Raw genomic sequence first — 2,178 nt, forward strand, 5'->3', positions numbered from 1 at the left:
TCATTAACATAAATCCAATTATAAATCAAATAAATATTTTAGAAAATAATCAAAATGGTATTCCAAAGACATAAATCCAATTAGAAATCAAATAAATATTTTAGAAAATAATCAAAATGGTATTCCAAAGACATCTATTAGAAAACAAGAAGATTCCTCATTATATGCAACTACTTTTAATAGAAGTTTAATCTCTTATTAGTGAATCAAATTCAACAACTCCCATGTGCAGCAAGAAAGAAGGGCTACACACGAAATAAGAAAAGAAACATCATCAATCGGGGATAACCATGAGCATCTGTTTCAGGGTTTCCATCTGATGGCGAGGGAGTTTGGTGGACACAGCAATACTCTTTCCTCCTTCCCTTCCGGGGAACAACATCATCCGTCCAATTTCTGTCAAGAAAGCAGCCTGCACACTCAGTGGCCTTCCCCATCCGTGGTCGATCTCGTAAACAGGAAATTTGGGAGACATCGATGTAATTACAATGTAATCGCTACATAATCCAAGAGTTGGGTCAATGTTGCGAGTTGGGTCAATGTTGCCGCTGCCAAGATGAGATTCAACGTAGTCTACAAAATTATTGATGTGCACATCTGAGGCACAGCAAGAGATGATTTCTTGGATGAGAGCCGCAGCAAACACGATATCCTTCTCCACTAACTGTTTGGCCGTTGTCCGGGCAATACCGGCGCATACACAGTTCCCAAAATACGTTGGAGGCAATGGCGGTTTTACCCGCCCTCTGAAGTCAATAGGCACTCTAAAATAAACAGGCTTGTCTTCTGGAACTTGTCTAGCTTTCATTACGCATCTCCAAAATTGCGCCGAAACTGCTACAAATGAAGTTGAAGCGCCGGATCGTTCCTTCAAAGCTTCAATTACTTTTTCGCTGAAATGAAAAGTTGAAATTTCCAGATTTGTTTCTTCTTCGACAGATTTCTGGATAATAGTGTACTTATCAATGTTTTCCACTGAGCCATCAAGAGTGCTTGCATTGATTTCCGAATATTTTATTGCCACTGAATTATCTCGAACAAACCTGAAAATTTGCGCTTCCTTAATAAGATCGGTGACAACTTCTTCAGCCCTCAAATAAAGGTTGGGTATTAAGCGATCTCCATTGTCCCGCTGAAAGACTGTTCTCATGTGGTAAGGACTCTTGGAAACTGGAAGTTCTCTGCTACACTCTGCCCAACTGCTCATGAAATGCGAAAAAGAATTTCCGTCTGCAATAACGTGATGAAAATTGACTCCCATGCAAAATCCGCCTCCCTGGAAAGCAGTGACCTGCAGTAGCCATCGTTACTTTTGAAACATTATCCGTAGGAAAATGGAAAGCGAGTGAATTTTTCATACCTGTATTGAGAGTAGTGAATCGTCATCCTTTCCATGGCGGATCTGGACAAGTTCCGTGAAGAAGTTTTTGTGCTGAAAATTATCAATTTCCACATCCTCAAATGCCATGTCGATGGTCGCTTCAACGAACTCCACTCCCTCATCGTTGCAATCGATTTGGGGCCGACCTGATTCTGCTCCCTTCCTATCCAACCGACCTGCAAATGGATAGAAATCCACCAGAACTAACGCTAGGCTTGTCTTCAGCTTCTCCACCATGGTAGGAAAATCCTTGGCAGCAGTAATGTCTGGTATTTTATAGAAAAGAAGTATATCCACGTTGTTAGAGGGTATTTTAGTAATGTCTATGGCAGATAGGAACATGCTATGCTTAGCAGTAGGCATGGCTGGTGCAACAGTGGAAATCCTCGATACCTTTACTTTCATTTGGACTCCTGCCATGGCCGCACGATACAAACCACCAAAATTTAAGATATACCGAAAAGTAAGTTCGTGAAATTATTGATTGAAGATCTCTTATAGATTGGGCCTGATTCAACTCTTTACAATAGTTATACTTTAATATATGAATAAATGTGATATTTTATAATTAGTGATATTTAAAAATAGATATAATTTATTATGTGATTAAACATTTAAAAATAGTTAATTTTAATATATAAAGAGATGTGATATTTCATAAATGATATAATTTTAGCTCTTCATATATCCAAAGAGAAAACGTCCTTTTAACTATTTAAATAGCTCAACATACTTTCGTTTCTCAATAAACTAAGTAGGATGAAAGGATAATTATTCTGTTACATAGAGAGTTGGGA

At 38.3% G+C, this 2,178-nt stretch overlaps 1 protein-coding gene across 1 annotated transcript; it reads right to left on the bottom strand.

The window, feature by feature from the left end:
- Positions 1–203: 203 nt before the first annotated feature.
- On the bottom strand, positions 204–1,870 carry LOC149138658 (hydroxycinnamoyltransferase-like). The gene is made up of 2 exons (XM_089449103.1): positions 1,361–1,870; positions 204–1,291 (listed from the first exon to the last, which is right to left on the bottom strand). Exons 1-2 carry the CDS (start codon positions 1,799–1,801, stop codon positions 275–277), a joined length of 1,458 nt encoding a protein of 485 aa, XP_089305229.1. The 5' UTR covers positions 1,802–1,870; the 3' UTR covers positions 204–274.
- Positions 1,871–2,178: the final 308 nt, after the last annotated feature.

Source organism: Pinus tabuliformis, chromosome X, assembly GCF_031772625.1.
Source record: "Pinus tabuliformis cultivar Carrire ecotype Pingquan chromosome X, CPIR1, whole genome shotgun sequence".
Lineage (NCBI taxonomy): Eukaryota > Viridiplantae > Streptophyta > Pinopsida > Pinales > Pinaceae > Pinus > Pinus tabuliformis.